The sequence below is a fragment of the Aquarana catesbeiana genome, linkage group LG09 (assembly GCF_042186555.1).
Source record: "Aquarana catesbeiana isolate 2022-GZ linkage group LG09, ASM4218655v1, whole genome shotgun sequence".
In the NCBI taxonomy this organism is placed as follows: Eukaryota; Metazoa; Chordata; class Amphibia; order Anura; family Ranidae; genus Aquarana; species Aquarana catesbeiana.
In genome coordinates this window covers 80,984,785-81,008,068 of record NC_133332.1, presented here as the reverse complement: position 1 = coordinate 81,008,068, position 23,284 = coordinate 80,984,785, and the positions used below count along the sequence as shown (strand labels likewise).

Below are 23,284 nucleotides of genomic sequence, written 5' to 3'. Positions count from 1 at the left end.
TGAAGTTATTCAGTTATTTCTAAGCCTTTTCTCTCCTACTATATCATTGTTCTTAATATAACTTTCACAAAATGAATAATGCCTAGCTTCTTATGTGTGTCATTTCTATGTACATTTTCCAATTATTCTACAATTTGGGTACAAAAGGGTTGTTCCCAAAAATTCCACCAGGTGAGAGTCACATCCACTGGAAATTTGCAAGAGAATACTTTTGCTTATCAAGTGATAAAATATTTAGGATATCTATAGGATGACAAATGCTTAAATCAAGTTACTATGCATCTCATTTGAGGATTGCCTGCATCTATTTGAACTGATTCTATATCATAATATATGCATATGAGTTTGCTATTCTCAGGATATATAAGAGGCAGTGCTGATGCTGAAGATAATTTTGGACCTCTGTTCTGTTAACCTAGGTGGCTCGGAGACAATAACACAAGCATTATGGGACATACAAAGATGCTAATGATCAAAGGATTTCTAGTCTTACTTCTGTTAATCAAGACAGGTAATTTGGAGGCCAAACAAATTACATTTCAGAGTTTATTTTATAGATTGTAAAATAAGATTAATTTAGAAGGCTGCATATTTTGTATAATTCTGTAATGTAATAAATCTAGACTATAGTTAAGGCAAAAGTGCTCAGCATTTACTGCAGAAAAATGTATGTAAATCTTGAGAGTAATATAGTTTATTATAGTACCTTTTGATGATGATATTTTGGCCACTGTAGAGATTTGAGTAGAACAGCAATTAGATTTAAATGGCATAATACACTCAATACATTCAATAATACCAAATACCCTATGATCACAATTTCAGCTTCCTGTAGGAAAAATCTATGAGCTGTGGTAGATGTAATCACTAAACTATATTTATTGAATCATTGAATTTATTGAATCATTAATCATACTACATGGGGTAACTTCCATATAGTACATATTTATTCAATTATTCTTATTCTTATTATTTTAAACCTGAAATTTGCAAATTTAAAAATAGATAATACATTTTGTCCTGATAATAGGATACATATATTTTATGGAAAGTTACAGTAGACATTTGGGGAAAAGTTCACAAATAGGGGAAAAAGGTCAGAGAAAATGCACTTAATTAATAACCTACAACTTTCCTTGATTAACTTACAAAGGTTCTTACTAGCCCCAAAACTAGGACGAAGCTTATGAGAATATTAGTCCTTAGAGCATGTTAATTGGCTTTGCTTGTCAACGGATGTGTAAGGATTTCAGAGCAGAAGTGCCCAGATAATGAAGCACATGGAGTAAGAAAACTTAGACCCCTTTCATATGGGCGCCTCTGTCTTGCAGATTCTGCTTGCTCAGGGGGGGAGAGTGGATATGGACACAGTCCCGCTCTCCTCTATGGGGAAATCGAATGGAAACGGACCGCCTGTCCATTTTCATCGGATCCTATCTGATCCAACCAAGGGATGGAAAATAGGACCATCATCTGTCTGGATTTTGCGGGCAGGATCGGATGGCGGCGGGTGTCAGTGAACATGTGTCATCTGACATCTGCCGCTCCGTAGAGGAGACTGCAAGCAGTGTCGCCTTAATAACATCATGGGTCCCTGGGCTTAGTAATAGCAGCCTGCCCCAAATTACGCACCTACCTTCAAGAATTAAAGTATAAATAGTTGATAGAATTAAAAATATATTGATTAGTACTGTCAGTAAAAAATTTTAAACAATGAGAAAACATGCTATAAATCAAAGACTAATAAACACAAGGGACATAGTACGGAGGAGGCAGAAAGGCACACTACATGGGAGGTCAGGAGGGCACAGTACAGGTTTGGGACATGGCAATCCTAAGACAGCTTAGTAAAAAGCATGACTGTCCCAGCAAATGTGGGACAGTTGGCAAGTATGATGTAATGCAAGATGGTCATGGGGTCCCCACACACCTGGGGCCCCTGAGCAGTGCCCAGGGGTGCCCATGCATTAAGATTGCCCTGACTACAAGGTCCGATCAGGTCCACCTGAAAAACTGACAGGTGGACCTGATCGGAAAGCCCGTGTGAAAGGACCCTAGGAGTAAAATGTCAGTTTTTGGTGGACTGACTAATAAGTTCATTAGACGTATGTCATGTAAATGGAGAATAAGTTATTTTGTTCAGCACTAAATTCATCTTCAAAGAATGAAGTCTTTAGGGATATAGGAGTCAGCAGAAGGAATAACTTGACCTAAATAGTAGATCAACTGGATAACTAATTATCTCAACCTTTTGTGCATTGATGCACTGCAGTTCTGAAGCAGAAAACAAAGCATGTCTCAAGCATACTCTTGCTTCAGTATGTTCTAAACACAACTTACCATCACAAAGCATGCACCAATGAGCCCACTCCTATTTACAGCTTAGATCCATTTCACACGGGACAGATTTCATTCTGATTATCAGGAGATCTGTTAGCTGATCCTATACTGATTGGAGCAGAGCAGGTGGATGACACATCTGCGTCCACTCAGTTTCTGCAGAGTGGACATAGACATGGAGCCTGCTCTGCTCTATGGGTCGTCGGGAATAAACGGACTGTCTATTTACAACCGATAGATACCCTTCTTTTTTTAGCAGACCAGATCAGACCCGGAGGTAGGGGGGTGTAAATGGACAAAAATCAATTTTTATCTGCCTATCCATGCACAGACCTTCCCGTCAGGTCCACTTGAACAACCGACAGGTGGACTTGATTGGATTGCCCGTGTGAAAGGGGCCTAACTCTAATTGTATCCTGATTAAGTGCCCCTGAATAACATTCTGCTTAAATCATGGGCTCAGCATGAGTGCAGCTTTATAGTAAAAGCTCCCACCATGCATTGTTCAATAAATTGTGTCATTACTGCCTACATTATTCCAATTAATTGTCATTGTCATTGCTACCTATAGCATTCCTATTATTATACAGTTCCCAAAAATCCAGCCAGGTGAGAGTCACATCTACAGGGCACTCACAAAATAATTTTACATTTTTAAAAATTTTTAAAAACCAAAAACCAATTTACTATGCATATCATTTGAGGATTGTACTGCGTCTATTTGAAACTGATTCTGTATTATAATACATGCACATAATTTATTCTTTATTTAGGATATTTAAAAAAAGCAGCACTGATGCTGACGATAGTTAGGGCACACACTGTATGATACATGCAAAGATACTATTATCAAATTATTTTTATTCTTATTTTTGTTGATCAAGGCAGGTAATTTGGAGATTTGACCAAGAAAATTAGATTTCAGAGTTTATTTTTTAGATTGTTCAAATTGTGGGCTTGGTATGAGTACCGCTTAATAGTTATATCTCCCATCATGCATTGTTCAATTAATTAAACCATATATTAAAATACATGAATGCAGTGTTAATGATACAGTAAACTTTCAACACTCCCTATGTAATTTAGCAAAATTACATATTGTGTAAGGAGATGGCAAAACTAAACCCAGCCTTTGATTGTAAAGGGAATAACTTTTTATTTTTAAAACAACAACCATGTAACACTTACCAATGGTTTTGTACAGAACAGTCTCCATCCTTCTCTTCTGGGGTCCTTCACCTGTGCTCCTGGCTCCTCCTCCCTTACAAGTGCCCCTGTAGCAAGCCACTTGCTGCGGGGGCACCCATGCAGGTTCGATTCCAAGCTGCTACTCACTTATCACAGGCTGTGATTGATAGCAGCAGGAGCCAATGGTCTTCATATCCAGTGGGGGGGAAGAGAGAGAGAGAGAGCCGAGAGAGCTGCTGCTCTTCTGCTGAGCGCTGGATGGAGATTGGGCTCAGGTAAGTATGGGGGGGGGGTGGGGCTGCACACAGAAGGTTTTATGCCCAAATGCATAAAGGTAAACAAACTTCTGCCTTTAGAACCACTTTAAGTCATTTGAGGTTATTATTTGTACTTATTTATTAAAAGAGCACCACCATCTATTGAATAGGTATAGGCCTCTCACGCAAAAATAGAGATCCCTCTAAAGTTAGGGCAGTGTTGATCCTTTTTTAAATTCTCATGCTTTTTTCAAAAAAAAAATATAAAAAAGGTTTAGAAAGCTAAGAAAAAAGGTGCCACATATGCTAGAATCTTTTTTTTTTTTTTTAAAGATGTCCAGGTGACTCAGCATATGCCACCTTCACTGCTACCACCACCAAAAAAAAGGGGGGACTGGAGAAAAAGCATTAAGAAAAAAAATAATGCTCAATTTACAGTTGGACAGAGTAAAATATCTGCTGTTTGTATAAAGCTGGAACATATTTGGATATAAAATTACTAATAAATGCAGTTATGTATGCATTAAAAAAAAAAATCTTACATTTACAGTATACACCTACTATAAATACCTAAATGTGAGTTTATATTAGTGTTTTGTAATCCTCTGTACATCAGCACTCATACTAGAAGACTTGCAGACAATCTGGAGTCCTACACGCACAGTTTGCTGCTCTTTCACTCTCCAATTACAAGCAGAGATAGCCAGGGCTGTCTTACTGCATGGGCAGTGCCCAGGGACCCCAGGTGCATGGGGGCCCCATGATAATCTTGCATTACATCATACTTGCCAATTGTTCCGAGTTTGACAGGACAGTCACGCTTTTTTCTGGCCCAGGATGGCCATATCCTAGGCAACGACCCTGAACTTGTACTGTGCCCTCCTGATCCCAAAATTGTTCCCTTCTGCCTCCCCCATACTGTGCTCTTTGCGCTGATTAGTCTTTGATTTATGGCATGTTTTTATGTATTTTTTTAAATCAATTTTGAAAGTACTAAGAAATATATGTTTAATTTCATCAACTATTTATACTTTAATTCTTGAGAGTAGGCGCGTAAATTGGGACAGGCTGGTAGGGGCTAGAGTTGCCACCTTTTCTTCAAGTCAAACCCGAACACTTTAGTGACGCACAGCAATTTTTTTGCTATTAAATAACATTTCTAATCATATGAAGTTAATAAAAAGAGTCCACCTTTACATCAGAATCCTAGAGTTCCCCTTTTACATCTGAATCTACAGAGCTCCTCTTTTACATCTGAACTCGCAGAATTCCCTTTCACTGTAGGGGGGGACTCTGCAGACTCTGAGGTAAGGGAGAACTCTGGGGACTCTAAGATAAGGGATGCTCTGGGAACCCTGATTTAAGCGGGAACACTGAGAACTCTGATGTACGGAGAGGACTCTGATGTAAGGGGGAACACTGTGGCCTCTGGTTTAAAGGGAAACTCTGAAGTAAGGGGTGCTCTGAGAACCCTGAATTACCTTAGTGTACTCAGAGGCAGGAGTAGGAAGGGGGGAGACTTGAGTCACAGATAGGGATGGATGGTGAGCTCACTCACCCCTTGACAGTCAGCACCTCTCATCCAGATGTATCTGAGGCTGCTGGACTTCAAATTTCTGGCCCCCACTTTCCTTTTCTGAGGCACAGCGCCGGGGATTGCAGTGTGGGCAGACACAGAGGGGTAGAGGGGAGGAAGAGGTGCAGATCAAGCCCTCTCTCCTCTCCCGTCTGTGTGGGGGGAGGGGTAATTGTTAGTGCTGGCTTTGGGCAGTGTGAAAGAGAGTGTAACAGACACTCTTAGCCTACACAACTGCAGCAAGCAACCCTGCTGGGAAGCCATAATCCAGTCTGAATAATGTGTCCGGGTTTCAGGCAGTCTGAAACCCGGACGCATGATTCCAAACCCGAACTGTCCGGGTGAATCCCAAACAGGTGGCAACCCTAGTAGGGACCCCAGTGCATAATTTTGCCCAGGGGCCCATGGTGCTACTAAGAGAGCTCTGGAGACAGCATGGTGTCCTAGCTGTGCTACTTAGCTGCAGAACAGCAAAGTCAGGTGTAATTGTACCTTTTGGAAAAGCTCAGCAATGTTTGCACAGAAATAAAAATCCTCTGTAGGTAAAATCCTCCAATAGTTGTATTTCAATAGAAAACACTGTACTTTAAATAAAAGGCACTGAAAATAAGTGTACTTTAATGTAAAGAAAAAGTAAATCTACTATGCATGTTTTATTATTCTACAGCTTCATTTAACCCCCATTTTGAGAGACGTAACTAGAACCTTTAGGCTGCATTCACACCTGAGCATTTTCAGCTCATAAAACGCTCGTAAAACATTCCAAAAAATGCCTAAAAAACGCCCAACAAGCAAAATCCCATTCTTTTCAATGGCACCTGTTCACATCTGAGCGTTTTGTCACCTGAAGCAAAACGTCTGAAAAACGCTTTACGCTCAAAAAAGAACATGAGCTTCTTTGGGGCAGATTACAGGTGTTTTTCTGCTTTTTACATTGACCTGTGCAAAATCGCAGCAAAAATGCAGGAAAAATCGCAGGAAAAACATTGTAAAAACATGTGTCTTTGAAACGCTCAGGTGTGAATGCAGCCTTAGGGCCCCGATGCAGGAAACCATGAAGGGTCCCCCTGTCCTTCGGTCAGGGCCCTGCTCTCTGAGCCCCGGACCCTTCCCTCCAGGCCTGGGGTCCTTCCTACTTATCCTGGGGCCCTTTATTCCCATCCTTTATTACAGTCCCACAGTAGGACCCTCTCACATGTTCTGCGGCAGGCCTCCTTCCTGCTGTCCTGGAGCCTCTCCATGGTGGCGGAACGCCAGGCCCTGGTCACAAGCACAACCTTTGTGACCCTGGTAGTTCCACCACTGGTGTAAGTAGTTTTTTTAATTTTGTTATTTTATTTTTTTATTATTATTATCTACAATTTTTTTGTATTTATTTATTTTTTTTACAATTTTTTTCGAAGCCTCGTTGGGGGGGCTCCAGTGAAATATCAGGGGTCTAAAGAGACCTCTGATATTACACCTTTGAGACAAGGAAAGGAGATTGAGGAACAGCCCTCAATCTCCTTTGCTGCAGCCTCAGCTGCACAGAATGAATGGACAGGAATAGCTCTGTATAGAGCTTCCCATTCATTCACAAACTGGAGCATAGTAAATAGAGTTTACTATGCTTCAGTTTTAAATAGACACAGGAGAAATTGGTACCAATCACTCACTGTGTCTATTCAGAAAAGGAAGGGGCAGGTAAAATACATTTTTACTGGCTTCTTCCCCATTCTCCATCTTGTCACAGCACCTAGTGGGAGGAGAAAGGGTGAAAGCCAGCAGTGCTGCAGGGGGAGGGGGAACCAGCACACAGAGCCCGGAGGCAGCAGGGACAAGTAACCTTGATAGGAGGGGCAGCATATAAGGAACCGATGCCCTCCATTTTCCTCCTGCAGCCGCTGAATGCCTGTGGTAGAGAGGGGAGGAGAAGCAGGCTTTCAGCAGCTGCAGGAGGAAAATGGAGGGCATCGGTTCCTCTATATGCTGCCCCTCCTATCAGGTGTAGAGCCGAGTGTGACTGGGGAGCCACAAGAGTATGAGGCTGGGTCGCAGCTGTGACCCCTGTGACCCCTGTAGTTACGCCCCTATTCACACTAGTGAGTTTTCTCCTGCGGTTGCTGCTGTGATGCACTGCACAACAATGTAAAATACAGTATTCTCTATGGTGCCTATTCACACCAATGCAGTGCAGCTGCATACCATTTTTTTTTCTAAAGGTCCACCTGCTTCCTTGGTTCAATTGCAGGGCGATTTTGCCCACATAGACTTCAATGGAAACACACCAAAAACGTATGTAAAGTGCATTTACACACAGTTTAAGTATGCTTTTGACAGAGCTTTGTGTATAAAATCCACTCTACTTTCATGCTTTCATGCAACAAGCAAAAGAAGGAAAGAGGAAATAATGCAATGGAAAGCAATATAAAAGATATTGTATACGTGTCTGCATACAGACATTTACACAAGGCTTTGCACCTTACCTTCTGGTGTATGGACACATTCTGATTCAGATTTAGTGTACATTATTATTCTGAAGCTCAGATCTGCTGATGTGTTTATTTAAAAAAAACAACTGACTCATACATTATGAAATACATAAAGTGATTCACAGACTTCGTACAGTGCTCAAACTGCAATAAAAATGTTATCTTGGAATACATCTTAGAAAAGCTAGATCCCATAGTTAGCAAATTTGGTTCCAGTTTTAAATTTTTTTTTTTGACTGGCAGCAATGACAATTTCTGCATGTTCCCGGGCAAATTATGGAACGTTTAGGGTAATGCGGGCAGAAATTTGCTTGAATTGATTACGTCTTCACATAGGTTGTGAAAAAAAAATGACACCCTGCATTTGTGGATGTGCTTCTCTATTTCATTCAAATCAGATAAATAGGATTCTTTCACATGTATTCAAAAACAGGACTCTGTGCAGGCCAGTCAAGTTCCTTCACCCCAAACTCACTCATCCATGTCTTTATGGACATTTATGGTCTTAATGAAACACTGGGCTGGGGCCACAACAAGGATTAGCAACATGATCTCTCTCATGTTCCTGCTGGAGGTTCAACTCATTCCCACTGGTCCAAATCATTTGGTGGAAGGGGGATTATGGTGTGGGGTTGTTTTTCAGGGGTTGGGCCAAGGGAACTCTAAAGGCATCAGCATACCAAGACATTTTGGACAATTTCAAGCTCCCAACTTTGTGGGAACAGTTTGGGGATAGCCCCTTCCTGTTCCAACATGACTGCGCACCAGCGGACAGTCACAGGCAGCACATGTTTTAGGCCTGGTTCACACCTATGCAGTTTGCTTTTAATCTGCTTTTGCTGTGCTTTTTGCAGTGCATTTGCTTTCTTGCGTGCATGTTTTGGGCACTTTTTCCTGTGGTTTTTTTTTTGTACGCAAAATGCAAATTGTTGCAAAATCACTGCAAAAACGCACCACATGCTTTTCTGAAGCTTCTTCATTAAACTCTATTGAACCATAAACACATTGTTTTGTGTTTAAAATAGTCCCTGACCCTTTCGAAAAGCGCAGCAACTGAAAAAAGCATAGATGTGAACGTGTCCCATAAGAAACTATTTCAAATGGACTGTAGTGCGTTTCTGCAAAAAGCACTAAAAAGGTGTGAACCAGGCCTTTGACCAGGTCACAGGCTCATGATGGGATTTGGCAGCACAGGTCATTAGCCAGGTTATAGATCCATGATTAGGGCCCGTAAGCATGAACAAGAACCAGCACATGTTGTGCTGGATTTGCTGGAACTGGAGAGAGTCCCAGAGAAGGGCAACAAAACTAATAAAGGGACTGGAGGACATTATTTATGAGGAAAGGTTGCAAGTACTGAACTTATTTCTCTCTGGAGAAGAGACGCTTGAGAGGGGATATGATTTCAATGTACAAATACCATACTGGTGACCCCACAATAGGGATAAAACTTTTCTGAGAAAGGGAATTTAATAAGACACATGGCCATTCACTAAAATTAGAGGAAAAGCGGTTTAACTGCGTAGAGGGTTCTTTACTGTAAGAGCGGTATGGATGTGGAATTCTCGTCCACAGGTGGTGGTTTCAGCGGGGAGCATCGATAAATTAAAAAAACTATTAGATAAGCTCCTGAACGACCACAACATATAGGGATAGACAATGTAATACTGACATAAAATCACACACATAGGTTGGACTTGATGGACTTGTGTCTTTTTTCAAACTCGCCTACTATGTAACTATGTAACTATGTAACATGTTCTTGTTCTGGTCACAAAACAGGACAAGCAGTACATGTGCAACTTTAGGTCACAAGTCATGTTATGGTACCACAAGTCAAAAGCCGATTTGAAAGCAGCACAGGTTCAGCATATAGGTACTGTGAACACATGGTTAGGTAGATAAGCAGCAAAAGATTATAAAAAAGAGACAACACCAAGTACCACCTATGCTAAAAAAAAAAAAAAGAGGGCACTGCTGATCCCAGGGTGAGGTAAAGAAGACAGCAGATATACATGTAAAACTTATGTAGGGAGATTTGTTTCATCTCTGTTTATCATCTGAGGCTATTCACTTCACTGGGTATATGTGAGGGTTTACATCCACTTTAAGGATTGATAAGTTGCATAATGTTACATTTTTGGTTTTGGGTTTAATACCGTTTAATATCTAAAAAATGGCACTATACCTTAGCATGCATGCATTGGGACATTGCACATTGCATGCCTCCAGACGTGGCTGGAGTCCAGGCTACATCTGCCATTTATCTCACTTCATACACATGGGTCTGTTTTATGATGTGCGGCTTATGGATCTTTTTCTTTGACATTGCTGAAGCTTGGAGCTAGGATGAGCTCCCTGTCCCTGCCTGCATTCACAGCGGTTTAGTTGGACTTTACCTCTCTATCTGAGCGGCACCTACATTTTGTCTTTTTATGCATTCGGACACCTCGATAAACATGAAAAAACATCACTAGTGATATATACATTTACAAATTAAATCCTTTACAAAAATATTAGAATTTATAGTTATTAAAGATTGTATACATGTCTAGCAGATAGGCCAAAGTCCAACTACAGATAATCCATATGAAAAAAATATATTTGAGAAACAGTCTTTAATTAAAGGCCATTTATGCTTAATTTCCCTTATTAGAATGTAAGGTAATCATTTTCTATTCACCTGCATGAATACCTAGAACCAGTCCTTTAATTTTAAAGCCCAATACCATCAGAAAATGGAAAATGGATGGTGGATGGGAGGAGGGGGGGAGGGAGGCCATAGAAGAGTGATGGTAGGAAAAAAAAACACCAAGTGGTTCATCAAGTCTGCTCCATTTTTTTTTTTTTTACTTTTTTTGTCTGAGTATAGATCTATGTTTGTCCCAAGCATGTTTGAATTTACTTAGTATTGAGTAGAAGTCTATTCGAAGCATTAGCTACTCTTTCAGTAAAATAATACTTTCTAAGATACATTTTGTACTTTCCTCCTGCTAGTCTAAGGTTATGTCCCTGTGTTTGTGATCTTGGTTTCATTTTGAAAATGCTGCCCTCCTGAATCTTATTAACCCCATTGATGTATTTGTAGTTTTCATGTCTCCCTTTTCCCTTCAGGGAAGAACAGGCTTACCTGTAGTGAGAGCAAGCATTTGAATTGTAGCTAGGAGGCGGAGCAGTGACACCAACTTTTCAGAACTTCAGTCTTCTCAAAAACTGTGACACCCTTAGTATGACATGCAGGCATATCAAGGAGCAGGACTGAGTCAATCACAATGTAGCATGCATTTCTTTGTAAAAAATGAAACCAGGTAAAACATTATATGTGCTAGATCTTTTAAAGATCTGTTACTCTGGCAGTGTTTATGAACACATGTATGTACAATATATTTTAAAAACTGTTTATTAAGATTCCCTTTTTTGGACAATGAAAAACAGTATGCATAATAGTTAAAAATTATTTTACTGTGGCACTAATTTGTAAATATATAACTAAATCACTTTTTATATACAGATGCTCAGACCTCTCCTGGAAGCACCACAACCCCTGCCATAAGCACTGTAACCTCTGCTGGAAGCACCACAACATCTGCTGGAAGCACTGCAACCTCTGCTGGAACCACTACAACCCCTGCTGGAAGCACAGCAACCTCTGCTGGAAGCACCGCAACCCCTGCTGGAAGCACCACAACCTCTGCTGGAAGCACCGCAACCCCTGCTGGAAGCACCACAACCTCTGCTGGAAGCACCGCAACCCCTGCTGGAAGCACCGCAACCTCTGCTGGAAGCACCGCAACCCCTGCTGGAAGCACCGCAACCTCTGCTGGAAGCACAGCAACCCCTGCTGGAACCACCGCAACCTCTGCTGGAAGCACAGCAACCCTTGCTGGAAGCACTGAAACCCCTGCTGGAAGCACTGCAACCTCTGCTGGAACCACTACAACCCCTGCTGGAAGCACAGCAACCTCTGCTGGAAGCACCGCAACCCCTGCTGGAACCACCGCAACCTCTGCTGGAAGCACCGCAACCTCTGCTGGAAGCACCGCAACCCCTGCTGGAAGCACCGCAACCTCTGCTGGAAGCACAGCAACCCCTGCTGGAACCACCGCAACCTCTGCTGGAAGCACAGCAACCCCTGCTGGAAGCACTGAAACCCCTGCTGGAAGCACTGCAACCTCTGCTGGAACCACTACAACCCCTGCTGGAAACACAGCAACCTCTGCTGGAAGCACCGCAACCCCTGCTGGAACCACCGCAACCTCTGCTGGAAGCACTGCAACCCCTGCTGGAAGCACTGCAACCCCTGCTGGAACCACCGCAACCCCTGCTGGAAGCACTGCAACCTCTGCTGGAACCACTACAACCCCTGCTGGAAGCACAGCAACCTCTGCTGGAAGCACCGCAACCCCTGCTGGAAGCACCACAACCTCTGCTGGAAGCACCGCAACCCCTGCTGGAAGCACCGCAACCTCTGCTGGAAGCACCGCAACCCCTGCTGGAAGCACCGCAACCCCTGCTGGAAGCACTGCAACCCCTGCTGGAAGCACTGCAACCTCTGTTGAAAGCACCGCAACCCCTGCTGGAAGCACTGGAACCCCTGCTGGAAGCACCGTAATCCTTCCTGGGAGTGCTACCCCTGCTGGAAGTACTGTAACCTCTGCTGGAAGCACCGCAACCTCTGCTGGAAGCGCCATAACCCCTGCTGGAAGCAATGCAACCTCTGCCAGAAGCACCACAACACCTGCTGAAAGCACCACACTCCATTCTGGAAGCACTGCAACAACTAATGGAGTCACCACAAACCCTGGTGGAGCCACCAAAGCTTCTGACGGGAGCATCACAAGCCCTGGTGGGAGCCTCACAAGTACTGGTAGAATCACCCCATCACCTGCTGAGCTCCTTAATGCTGGTAAGCATGTTTTATTCTGTGATGTAACAAAAGTGCAATTTGCCCATGAAAACTGTTATTTGGAATAATAATAATATGATAATGATAATAATGATGCGAATGGTTACAATAATAATAAGATGCAATGACGCAGTCTCAGTTGTTTGCTTTTTCTTCACAAAAATGGTTCACTCAAGCAATATTACAAGTCTAGGCTATCCTTATTAATGGTTGATGGAATAGTATATGTTATCTTATATTTCACTGCTATGATGGCAAGTTTCACATTTCCAGTTATACTATAATATACAACAATCCATCATGATTTCAAATGTCAAAAAATATTTACCCTCCAAGAGAATTTACAGGACAACAGATAAATATACTGCTAAAATACACAGGTATTCACTTCCAATATAATACATATTCAACTATATTCAGCCAATCCCGGGATTCCCACACCTCTGCCACACTGCACAGCTAGGCAGTCAACACAGATTTTTTTTTTTTGTAGCTTTCTGTGTTTGCACTACCATTCATCAAACAGTTTTTTAAGATTATTTTTGTCAGCTTATTTGCTAGCTTGGTAAAGTTATTCAGTTAAATTTTCATCTACTATACTGCAGAGTATACAATAGAAGAGGAGAGCAAAGGGTTGACCTCATCTGTGCATTGCTGCAGCTTCACTATTCAATCACAGGTTGGGATAAGGGACCATACTGTATTGCTTTCATTGCATTAGAATAAAAACTTGATCCTAGCAGTGCTATATTTCAGGGATAGGCTTAAAACAAGTTACCTGACCAAGATTACATTTTTTTTTGGCTAATAAGGCTACTTGTGTTTGTTTTCTTTAATGGTCCATCCTCACCATTTGTGCTGGGCTGTCCAAGGCAGCACATGTGATTGGGTATTCTTTGCAAAGTGAATTTATGCCACGTTAACTAAGCTAAGTAACAATTTCTTGTGCAAAGTGAACATGCTCTGCTCCTTTAGTAAATCAATTTTATTGTGCTAAAGTGGTTGTATGCCCAAAAAACTGTAAGGCAAAGGCATAATGAGCTAGTATGCACAGTATACAAGCTCATTATGAAATACTTACCTTAGAACGAAGCTCCCACAGGGCTGCCCAGTCACCTCTGAGGGAGCTGATATGTTCCCTTGGCATTTCCTCCGGGTTTGCGGCTCCGGCGCTGTGAGTGTAAATTATCCCATTTACAAGGAGCAGATAAAAGGTCCAGAGTTTATTTCAAGTGTGCTATTTGCATTCGGAATCTGTTGCTGTCAGATGAGACCAAGGTCAACTTGTACCAGAGTGATGGGAAGAGAAGAGTATGGAGAAGGAAAGGAACTGCTCATGATCCAAAGCATACCACCTCATCAGTGAAGCATGGTGGGGGAAGTGTCATGGCATGGCCATGTATGGCTGCCAATGGAACTGGTTCTCTTGCATTTATTGTGATGTGACTGCTGACAAAAGCAGCAGGATGAATCCTGAAGTGTTTCAGGCAATATTATCTGCTCATATTCAGCAAAATGCTTCAGAACTCATTGGACGGTGCTTCACAGTGCAGATGGACAATGACCCGAAGCATACTGCGTAAGCAACCAAAGAGTTTTTAAGGGAGAGAAGTGGAATGTTATGCAATGGCCAAATCAATCACCTGACCTGAATCTGATTGAGCATGCATTTCACTTGCTGAAGACAAAACTGAAGGGAAAATACCCCAAGAACAAGCAGGAACTGAAGACAGTTGCAGTAGAGGCCTGGCAGAGCATCATCAGGGATGAAAACCAATGTCTGGTGATGTCTATGCATTCCAGACTTCAGGCTGTAATTGATTGCAAAGGATTTGTAACCAAGTATTAAAAAGTGAAAGTTTGATGGATGATTGTCCCATTACTTTTGGTCCCTTAAAAAGTGGGAGGCACATATTCAAACTGTTGTAATTCCTACACCGTTCACCTGAATTGGATGTAAATATCCTCAAATTAAAGCTGAAAGTCTGCAGTTAAAGCACATCTTGTTCATTTCATTTCAAATCCATCGTGGTGGTGTATAGATCCAAAAAGATTAGAATTGTGTCGATGTCCCAATATTTATGGACCTGACTGTACGTAAGCTACAGGTCCCATCAAGGCACCCCATTTTCTGTAGTTCCTAACTCTAAATTCTGAGATTCTCCACAATGGAAGCACAAGCATTTTAATGAATAGGCAGGGGGCAGGTGAGCCTGGAAGGAGCCCATCCGTCCTTAAAGGTACAGGGGTACAGTGAACACCCAGCACATTGCACTATGGCAGCAAAGGTGTCAGTGCATTGCCTGACCAATATATTAAAGATACAAAAAAGTGGTCACTGCCCCCCCACCTATAACTGGTCTTTGCAGCAAGGAGCACTGGAAGGGCAACATATGTCAAACAAAACCAAAGAAAATTCCAAGCTCAACTTATCAATCAGTCTGCGACCAACCGACTTGACCTGTCTAACAATATGCATTAAGAACAGGGGTTTAGTCTGCACACATTTGCAAATACATGCGTAAGCTACAGGTCCCGTGAAGACACTCCATTTTCTGTAATGCTAACTCTAACTTCTGAGAGTCCCCCATTTCATTGGTTTTGTTTGACATGCATCGCCCTTCCAGAGCTCCTTGCTACAAAGACTAGTTATAGGTGGGGATAATATATTAAATGTGGTAGGTGTAGCAGCTGTCTTTTTTCAGACTAGTGCAAATAAAGAATCATAACTGTTGATCCTGCCAGAACCTTTCTGTGTGTAGAACTGAAACCTCAAACAAAGTTTTCAATTTTCCTAGTTCTCTTATGTGAAATACAAAACACCTCCCACTATGTGGAGATGATAGGGGAAGAAGTTTGTAGTCCAAATGATTAAAGCATCCTACGGTATTTACACAGCTTCTTCATGGATACAGTGCAGAAAGTGAGTGTAGCCACCATATGCTAAGAAGTGTGTTATTAGCAGGAGGAAAATAAAACAAAGCCTGATAAAAGAAATCTAATGCAACCACCACATCCAAGACCAGGCAAGCTACAATATAATACATTTTTGGTTCTCTTTAAGCATGAACGAGAAAATCATAGTGCAGGTAAGAATTTCATAATGAGCTAGTATGCAATGCATACTAGCTCTTTATGCCTTTGTCTTGTCTTTTTTTTTTCAGAGGTTTACAACCTCTTTAAAAGCCACATGTGTTGAAGTCAAGGGGGAGAAAGATAAAATCTGAACATTTTCCTGCCCTCTCCCACCTCATAAACATGCTTAAGTTTTTTTTTTTTAAATAAACCTTTCTGTTTTTATTATGTACCATAGTTTAGACCCAGGGATGTCATCACTGAGTCTTTGTGTTTCTTTATGCAATACTTACAAATATTTCTAGGTGGTAGGGCATTCATACAAGAGAAAGTATCACTTTGTCCTGGACGAAGTCTCTCTAAAAATGTTCAAGTTGGGAACAGGAGGTGAGTGCTGGTGAAGCTAAAAAATAATTTAATGGCAATATACATATATACCGTATTTATCGGCGTATAACACACACCCCAATTTAAGAGGCAAGTTTCAGGAAAAAAAGCATTTTTTTTTTAATAAATCACTTTTAAGCAAAATAAGGTCAGTAAGCATCAGTGCAGCCTGATCTGTGCCCATCTGCAGCTTTCCATTTACTTCTCCTATGTGCTCTTAACTGACCCCAATGTGTTGCAAGCATTTAGGTGTGACTTGCCTCTCAACCACTCCACCATCCAGCAAGAATTAGCCAGTTAGCGGGAGATGTGCCAGTGATCCCAAACTAGCCAGGGATGCCATGCTTATTCTCTCACCTCTGTAGAGCACTGGAATCTCTCCCACTTCTGTCAAATACATCTGATTACTGCCCTGAAACCATCATTTAATCTGTGAATGCATGCGGCACTGGAAGTTTCTCCACTGTAGTTAAGCTTTCCTGAACAACCGAGCTGAGCCAAGTGCCGAACGCCGTGCCGAATGCCGAGCCGTGCCAAGCCGAGCGCCGAGCCAAATGCCGAGCCGTGTCGAGCGCCGTGCCGAATGCCGAGCCAAGCCGAACGTCGAGCCGAATGCCAAGCCAAGCGCCGAGCTGAGTGCAGATGACGGCTCAGTGATTTCTGGCGGCACTCGTCCCCCTCCTTCCCCTCCGAGATACGCTGTTGGCGTATAACACGCACTCGCGATTTCCCCCATATGTGTTATACGCCGTTAAATACGGTATGGTTTTTTAATTCTTTAAGGCCTTGTTCATATACTATAGAGTATGTTTGGCTGCACAGGGATACACAGGTGTTCCATGCATTCCCAGACATCCCAACCTGCGAAAACTCATTTCAGGGAGGTGACAATACCCCCCCCCCAATCATCACCACAGCCACCACTAATTTAACACAACTAGAGGATGATGCTAAATAAATGGTCCCTGTGGATGTCACCTGCTAAATAAATGGTCCCTGTGTAGAGAATATGGCCCCTGCAGTGCTGACTCAGTGTCCTAAAATGGTCCCTGCTTAGACTTGGCAAGCTGTGACTCACTGCTCTCTGGAATCATCCTGAGTGACACATGATGAGTGATAAGTGAGCTAAGAGATGTGGTGAGAGAGTGACACACAGTGATACTCAGTGTCACTGTGTCACTCTATCCACACTCTGCAGAACTTACACACTTTGGAGGACCAGCCTGTGCGCACCAGAGTCAGTGAGACTCCTCCCTCCTCATACCGATTGGTCTTCCTGGCGAGGACGTCTGTCATAACTCATCACATCCAGCCACTGGACGGGTTCGCACGACTGGCAGTTGCAAACTGTTGCACGGTCTGCCAGCTTACACACTGACAGCGACACTGGCTCTGTCACACCTGGCTGGCACACTGCATGATGATTCAGGGTATCTGATCCGCCGCCCACCGAGTGAATGGAGTACGGTGGCCGCTCGGGCTGCTGTGGCTGAGTGACAGGCTCAGCCGGGATATCGAGCGGCACTCGCGGTTGTCCGGCAGCCCGCAGTCAAATGCGGGAGACTCCCATCACCTCACGGGAGACTTGGGATGTCTGCATTCCTGTGCAGGCAGTCCCATTCATTTCAATTGGAACGAAGAGGCTGCACTGACACAGCCGTTGCTCCCAATTAGAGAGCCTTGAGAGTGTGGGTTTGCAGCCTTGAATGCACACAGTGTGTGTGTGTGGGGCCATGCACCCATACAGCTGCCAAATTGGAAACAGTGGCTGTGTCCGTGCAGCCACTGCATCCCAACTGACATGAATAGCACTGCCTGCACAGAACACCTGTATATCCCTATGAGGGCAAACATAGCTCTCGCACAGGCATATGTTATAGTACTCCCATGTGAGCAAGGCCGAATTCTTGTCAGGACTAAAAAAAAATGACTTTTTGAAAGTCCTTTTTTAATCATGTAAATTATGGAACATTGCATGCTAACCAGTTCACTTGTATAGATTCACTAACTAGTTTGGAGATCTCTGTTTTATAACTTAATATTTTTTTTCCCCCTCTATGCCAGTCCTTATATATGATGTAATAACATCTTTTTAATGTTTTTTTTCTAGTTTTATATTCTTACTGGAAGGTCATCCTTTTATGTTTGGGAGCCATTCTAGCCTTTTCGTTGTTTGCATACGCTGTATTTAGGGTAAGCACACCATTCTAACTATATACATATTTTTTGTTGCCATGAATAGAAATGTATGATATTTTTTGTAGATATTTTCTTTATTAATTCATTATGTAGACAAAAAAATATTAAATTAAGAAATTTGTTTTTTATTATTATTATATAATTAAGAAAAACATTTTTGTTAAGTAAATGTATAAATGTAAAATGTTGTATAACAATCTCAACAGTAATTCAACATCAGGATAGCTCTCATATAGCACAATACATGTAGAATTACCTCCCAGTACCACAAGGAAGATAAGGCATGTGTGCTTATTCACTGTGTTGTGCTGTCAGCAAATAATCTTAAAACATTTAGGCACACCTACTTGCTTTGCTGTGTTACAGCAGCCCTTTCATGGTGTGTTTTGCTGCATTAACCCAGCTCCGTTATGAAAATGCATTGGATTGCCACACAAAGTGAATGACACAGCATCGCATTCCATTCTGCTTGGTGTGCTGCTGTGCTTTGTGGTATTGCACATGTTTTACTGCATGAACAAGCCCTTAGTGTATTCACTTAGTGGTCCCTGAAGAAGCCTGTTTATAGGGATAAGGGATGTCACACCCAATACAAGGTGTAACAATCGCCACTTGTTTTTATGAATATCACAGGGATATATTAATAATGGTGCCGCTGGTTGTAGTCTAGCAAACTAGGCCTCTACCGCTATAGGGCTCATTTAGTCACTAGTTATTAAGTCTCTATGCAAAGCTAATTGGAAATATCTTATATCCTGTTTTGGCATGGTGGCTGCTTGGTTGGTTGGTTGGTTAGATCAGGGATCCCGAGAGCCAGATGTGGCCCTTTGCTAGCCTTTATCCGGCCCTTGGGGCACTACTCTTCCCAATGATATGAGGTACTATTTCTTCCACTGACAACAGCAATGAGGCACTATTTCTTCCACTGATACCAATAATGGGGTACTACTCCTCCTACTGACCATCAACCCTGAGGCCTTTTTTATTTCTCACTGATGACATTTTCTACCCTCACTGGCCACACTCCAGCCCTCGTAAAGCCTAAAAGACAGTAGACTGGCCCTTTGTTTGAAAAGTTTAGAGACCCCTGGGTTAGATGAAGGACATATGGGGAATCATAAGTTGGGGGTGGAATCATCAAGCTACACAGGACCTTCAAGCAAAACTTTCATTGCTCATGAATTCTTATCTTGCTAGCTACAAGCATTTCAAACTGCAGTTCTATACCTTAGAAGTTCTCTTATTACTCCCTATAGTCATTTTAAGCTCTTTTTACATCTCTTATCAATTTTCTTCTTGTTCCCTACAGTCATTTCGACCGATATTTGCCAGAAGCACTCCAACCTCTTTTAGACCAAATCGTTCCGTCTAAGAGGCATGTGTACCGAACCAAAGAAGGAGAGAATACTGCACAAATTATCCTTCGTCAATGCTCAACAATATGGATATGGGTGCCGTACATAATATGGGTGGTCATTAGGGGATGAATACAGGAAGATGTCACAATGAATAGGAGATTCATTTTTAAATAACTGATTATGTTTCAGCACAGTATTTTAGCTGGAGTCTCACACCTTTTTACTCTCTTTATAGTCATGTACAGATTATGTAATGCATTTTAACACTGGTGCCTATTGCACTTTACAGTCATAGTCATTAGTACGATATCTATCTCAATATCTTTTTCAGCAACTTCAGCTGGGATTTAAGTAATACCTTTTCTATAATAAACCTTTAAAAGTCCAAGTTTATATTCACTCTGTGATTGAAAGGTATCCACCCAAAATTCCCAAATGTGTAACAGCAGGGATAAACTGTGAGTAGTTCATTTGATCTACTTAATTAGATGGAATGTATAGTGAATTTATACATAGTTTTTTTTCCTTATTAATGGTGGTCTAGAATAGAAAAAAAAAAAAAAACTTTTTTTTTAAGTAGCATGCCTCATATAATAGTGATACTTTGAGGTTGAATTCAAACAAATTCTGTGCCATCTATTATTTGTAAAACAAAGATTAATAGTAGAGTTTTGTACTGTGTTAGTCATCAATTAACACAGAAAATTTCAAATTTAGGTGATACCCTTTATTGCCTAATTTAAGTTGTAAAAGTGCAAGCTGAAGAAGAGATCTAAGAGATCAAAGCGGTGTTCCAGCCAATTTTTTTTTTTTTTTAAGTCAGAAGCTGCAAACACTGTAGCTGCTGACTTTTAATAAGGACACTTACCTGTCCAGGGAGCCCGCAATGTCAGCCCCCCCAGGCCGATCCGTCCATCGGATCGGGTGCATGCGCCGCCATTCTAACTAATGTATACCGGCAGGGGAGCCCTGCGGCTTCACTGCCGGTTTCTGACTGCGCATAAGTCGCAGAAGAGGATGTGACTTCCTCGGCCGCGCCCCGGCTGGATCGGAAGTACTCTTAGTACTTCCAAAAACGGTAAGTTAGACAGTAAAATTTTTTTTTTAAATACTCCAAAATGAGGGGTGGAGAGGTGGTCCTTCGTTTAAGACCACCTCTCAAAACTGGGTGGAACTCTGCTTTAAGAAAGCTTGCATCTTATACACAATTGTGTGTGTAGTTAATTTATATATAAAGCATCAGTTTAAAAACTTAGCTACTGTAGATAAATAAATAAATAAGCCAACTATCTTAGTTACTCTTTGTAAAGTGTTTCTAAAAAGAAAAATATATTGCATCCTTTATAGAAGGTTAACTCCAGCCAAACAGCTAAATATAAAGCAATTATAAATCATTCAGTGCATTTCCAAATGAAATTTGTGTACGTATTTGAAACTGTATTGCTATCAGGCCTCTATTATCCCCTGCACAGCAGCTATCAGACTGACCAAGGAATTCCAACACAAGTACCCACTCAGGAATCTGCTGCAACAGTGAACATCCTGACAGGAAGATAGAGCAGAGTGATAACTTCACTGTCAAATCAGCAGGCTGGAGGTGTATTCTTTACCAAACTCTGCTTCTTCTATGGTCAAGAACCTGGCTATGCTGTCTGACAGGGAACTGGAACCCATAACTGACTGTAAAAAATAAAAATCATTAGGCTGGTAAAGCAACTTGACTGTGTATTTAGCTATGTGCAGGCTCAGTAATAATCGAAAGGCACTATTTAAAAAAAGTTCATGTAATGCTTTATGGTTGAAACTTTACTATTCACTCATATCTACTTACGGTATGTTATATTAAATGTATAAAGACCTGTTATATAATATAGCAATGTCAACAATTATTTAAATATTTGTACCATAAGGCGTCCTTCAGAATGGTGCGTAAAAGCCATTGTTGTAACATAAATAAACTCTTTAAAACACATTTTTATTGTAATTTTTTTTCTTAATACAACCTCTGGCAAAAATTATGGAATCACCAGTCCCTGAGGATGTTCCTTCAGTTGTTTATTGTTGTGGAAAAAAAGCAGATCACAGACATGGCCAAAAACTAAAGGCATTTCAAATGGCAACTTTCTGGCTTTAAGAAACACTAAAAGAAATCAAGAAAAATAATTGTGGTGGCCAGTAACAGTTAGATTTATAGAACAAGCACAGGGAATAAATTATGGAATCGCTCAATTCTGAGGAAAAAATTATGGAATCACCCTGTAAATTTTCATTACAAACACTAACACCTGCATCAGATTAAATCTGCTTGTTAGTATGTAGGTAAAAAGGAGTGATCACACCTTGGAGAGCTGTTGCAACAAGTGGACTGACATGAAGCCTGGCTCCAACACCAGAGATGTCAATTGAAAAAAAGGAGAGGATTATCAAACTCCTTAAAGAGGGTTAAATTATCACGCATTGTTGCATAAGATGTTGGTTGTTCACAGTCGGCTGTGTCTAAAACATGGACCAAATACAAACAACATGGGAAGGTGGTTAAAGGCAAGCATACTGGTAGACCAAGGAAGACATCAAAGCGTCAAGACAGAAAACTTAAAGCAATATGCCTTGAAAACAGAAAATGTACAACAAAACAAATGAGGAACAAATGGGAGGAAACTGAAGTCCACATCTGTGACCGAACTGTAAGAAACCGTCTAAAGGAAATGGGATTTACATACAGAAAAGCTAAAAGAAAGCCATCTCTAACACCTAAACACAAAAAAACAAGGTTACAATGGGCTAAGGAAAGGCAATCGTGGACTGTGGATGATTGGATTTCTGTCTTGACGCTTTGATGTCTTCCTTGGTCTACCAGTATGCTTGCCTTTAACCACCTTCCCATGTTGTTTTTATTTGGTCCATGTTTTAGACACAGCCGACTGTGAACAAACAACATCTTGTGCAACACTGCGTGATGATTTACCCTCTTTAAGGAGTTTGATAATCTTCTCCTTTTTTTCAATTGACATCTCTGGTGTTGGAGCCATGCTTCATGTCAGTCCACTTGTGCAAACAGCTCTCCAAGGTGTGATCACTCCTTTTTACCTACATACTAACAAGCAGATTTAATCTGATGCAGGTGTTAGTGTTTGTAATGAAAATTTACAGGGTGATTCCATAATTTTTTCCTCAGAATTGAGTGATTCCATAATTTATTCCCTGTGCTTGTTCTATAAATGTAATGCCGCGTACACACGAGCGGACATTACAGCGGACTTTGCCCGGCGGACTTTTCGATGTACTTTCCGACGGACTTTCTGAATGAACGGACTTGCCTACACACAATCCACCAAAGTCCGTCGAATTCATATGTGATGACGTACGACCGGACTAAAACAAGGAAGTTCATAGCCAGTAGCCAATAGCTGCCCTAGCATGGCTTTTTGTCCGTCGAACTAGCATACAGACGGCGGACTTTTCGACCGGACTCGATTTCAACGGATAAATTTTAAACAAGTTTCAAATCTAAGTCCGTCCAACTTTTG

The 23,284-nt window shown here is 41.5% G+C and overlaps 1 protein-coding gene across 1 annotated transcript; it reads left to right on the top strand.

Annotated features, from left to right (window-relative positions):
* The first annotated feature begins 384 nt into the window (after positions 1-384).
* On the top strand, positions 385-21,714 carry LOC141107849 (uncharacterized). Its single transcript, XM_073598874.1, has 4 exons — positions 385-511; positions 11,344-12,738; positions 18,311-18,393; positions 19,709-21,714. Exons 1-4 carry the CDS (start codon positions 448-450, stop codon positions 19,769-19,771), a joined length of 1,605 nt encoding a protein of 534 aa, XP_073454975.1. The 5' UTR covers positions 385-447; the 3' UTR covers positions 19,772-21,714.
* Positions 21,715-23,284: the final 1,570 nt, after the last annotated feature.